At 55.8% G+C, this 2,697-nt stretch overlaps 1 protein-coding gene across 1 annotated transcript in view; it reads right to left on the bottom strand.

The window, feature by feature from the left end:
* The window catches only part of DGUOK (deoxyguanosine kinase), a 41,473-nt gene extending 39,130 nt beyond the window's left edge, over positions 1-2,343 (bottom strand). Inside the window, 1 exon segment of the mRNA XM_027855640.1 lies at positions 2,205-2,343. Coding sequence (XP_027711441.1) covers positions 2,205-2,343 — 139 coding nt within the window.
* Positions 2,344-2,697: the final 354 nt, after the last annotated feature.

The following is a 2,697-nucleotide window of genomic DNA, read 5'->3' as shown; positions in this document are numbered from 1 at the left end:
TGTGTGTGTGTGTGTGTGTGTGTGTGTGTGTTTACCTTGGACACTGCCAATGTGGAAATTCGTTTTGCTCGACAACACATGGCTATAACAGGGAATTTGCTTTTCCTTCACTCTCAACTGGGGGAGGGAGGGGTGTGGATTAGTGTGAGAGGGAAAGAAGGTGAATTTTTTTGCTGACTGAATAAAATAAAAAGGAAATTAAAAGAATAGGGAAGTTTGGAAGAGGAGAGGACTTGGTGGAGGAAGAGAATGAGTTCCACTTTGGACGTGTTCAGTTTGAGATGTCTATGGGACATCCAGTTAAGATGTCCAAAAGGCAGCTGGTGACATGATCCTGGTTAGGGCTGGATTCATTGATCTGGGAATCATCTTCCTGACAGTAATTAAACTCATGGGAGCTGATGAAATCATCAAGCAAGACAGCATAGAAGGAGAAAAGAAGAGAACCAGGACAGAGGCTTGAGGAAATCCCGTGGTGAAGGGGCGCAGTACAACCTCATTCTCACCCTCATTCTAGATGAGGAACCAGTAAAGGAGACTGAGGAGTTGTCAGACGGGTAGGAGACAGTAATGTCAAGAAAATCTAGATGACAGAACATCCAGTAGAAGAGGGAGATCAATAATGTCACAGGTGGCAGAGAGCTCAGGAAAAGCAAGTCCTGAGAAAAGGCCATTACATCTGGCAGTGATCGATCACTGATGACTTTTACAACTCTGACTTGGGAGAGGCGGAGACAAGCCCACTATTTCCCTAAAGCTCCGGCTGAACAGTACATGCATAATTAGAACAGGTGAAGAACTGGGCAAAGTCCATCAGCATCTAGGCTCATAACCTCGTTTTACCTTGTTGGCTAGAAAGAGCCCACACCCAGGAGCCAGATGAGGGCTGGGACCTTGAGCTTTATCTCCTGGCCAATATTCCAGTTAGTGATTACAATCACTCTCCAGGGGAAAAGTTTATACTATCTTATGTATACTTTGTATTAAATCATTTGTGTCTACCTTGCATCTCGTCAGTAGAAATGCAAACTTCAGGGCAGACATTGTTTCCTTTCTGTCTGTATCCCTGGTGCAGCACCAAGCCTTCCATACAAGTAGATGTTTGTTAAATTCAAATGCCAAGTCCGCCCCACCTGTACAAGAGGGGAGGGCAGACAAGGGAAGGCAGACAAGGTAGTCCAGAACTAGACAGAGGAGTCTGCTGTTTTCTGGTCCATTCAAACCATCTCTCTCTAGAGCCCTGTGGCCAGGTCTAGGCTCCACGTTTCAGGAAGGGCACGGGTAAAGTGGGAAGGAGGGGGAGGTAGCCAGGAAGAGGAGGAAGGGCCTAGAAGAGCATGACCTGGGGGTGTCTGCTGTGGAGAAAAGAAGACCTAGGTGACCACCACGGGGGTGGCGGGGGGAGACACATCATAACTGGCTTTACGACTCCGAAGGGCCCAGGTGTCCCCCAGCCCCCTGCCTCTCAATCTGCGCCTACTGGCTTCCAAATGCTATCTTCTACAGGAAGCCTTTCCCAACCCCTCTTAATTCTGGTTCTCTGCTCTCATAATTATTTCCCATTTATCCGGTATATAGCATCTTTGTATAAATTTGTTATGTTTGCTTGTTGCCGCCCTCATTAGACTGTGAACTCCTCGGGGGTCCCATCCCCCGAGTTTAGCACATTTGCTGGTATACAGTAGGCACATAATAAATGGGACGCCAGACTGATTGATTTCGGTGCAGAGAGGTCGATCTCCCCCGGGTCTAGGACCAGTGGTGAGCTCCCCGATACTGGAGGGCTCCAAGTGGAAACCTTCCATCTTCCAGAGGGGATGCAGATCGGGTCCGGTCCGGTCTGGGCTCCTGGCCCCCGGGGCACTGCAGTGGGCAGCCGCAGCGGGATCGCGGCTCCCAAAACACTCCCCGCCTCCCTCCCCCGGGCAGCGCCTTGGGTGCCTCTCACTGCGCATGCTCAGACCAGGCCCTCGGCCGACCCCACCCACCCCACCCAAGGGCCTATCGCGACAAGCCTTCCGAGCCGCTGTCCAAGCAGAATCAGGCCCCGCCTCCTCCGCCCCGCCCACGGCCCGGACGCACGCCCCGCCTCCTCCGCCCCGCCCCGCGGCTCGGACCCACGCCCCGCGGCTCGGACCCACGCCCCGCGGCTCGGACCCACGCCCCGCGGCTCGGACCCACGCCCCGCGGCTCGGCGGCCTTACCGATGTTCCCTTCTACCGAGAGGCGCCGGGGCCCGCGCCTAGGAGCCGGGCCCGACGCGGAGCGCTGGCTCAGGGCCATGGGTCCGAGGAAGGCGCGGAGTAGGAGCCGCAGCTGTGGAGCCGGCCGGCGCGGAGTCATCCTCTTCCTTCCTCTTCCTCCTCCCTCCTCCCTCCTCCTCCTCCTCCCTCTCCTTCTCCTCCTCCCCCTCCGCCCTCTGTACGTGCGGCTCCCGGAGTGTGGAGGTGGGGCCTGCCGCCCTGCCCCGCCCCCAGCCCGGAAACTGAGGTCAGATGGGGGCTGGCTGGCTTAGGCCCCGGGTCGCTCGCTGCTTCAGCCCTGCCCAGCCTGGATCGGAACCAGAACGCCCCGGGCGCCAGCCCTCCCCCTACTTGGTCATCGAGCCTTTGCTTGGAGGCCCCCAAACCATCCACGATTTCTCGGGAAAGCCAATCAGGCAGAGTTTATTGAGTCCCTACTGTGTGCTGGAGGTGC

Source organism: Vombatus ursinus, unplaced genomic scaffold (genome assembly GCF_900497805.2).
Source record: "Vombatus ursinus unplaced genomic scaffold, bare-nosed wombat genome assembly UNPS02010980.1, whole genome shotgun sequence".
NCBI classification, from domain to species: Eukaryota; Metazoa; Chordata; class Mammalia; order Diprotodontia; family Vombatidae; genus Vombatus; species Vombatus ursinus.
This window is presented reverse-complemented; position numbering and strand designations above follow the sequence as displayed.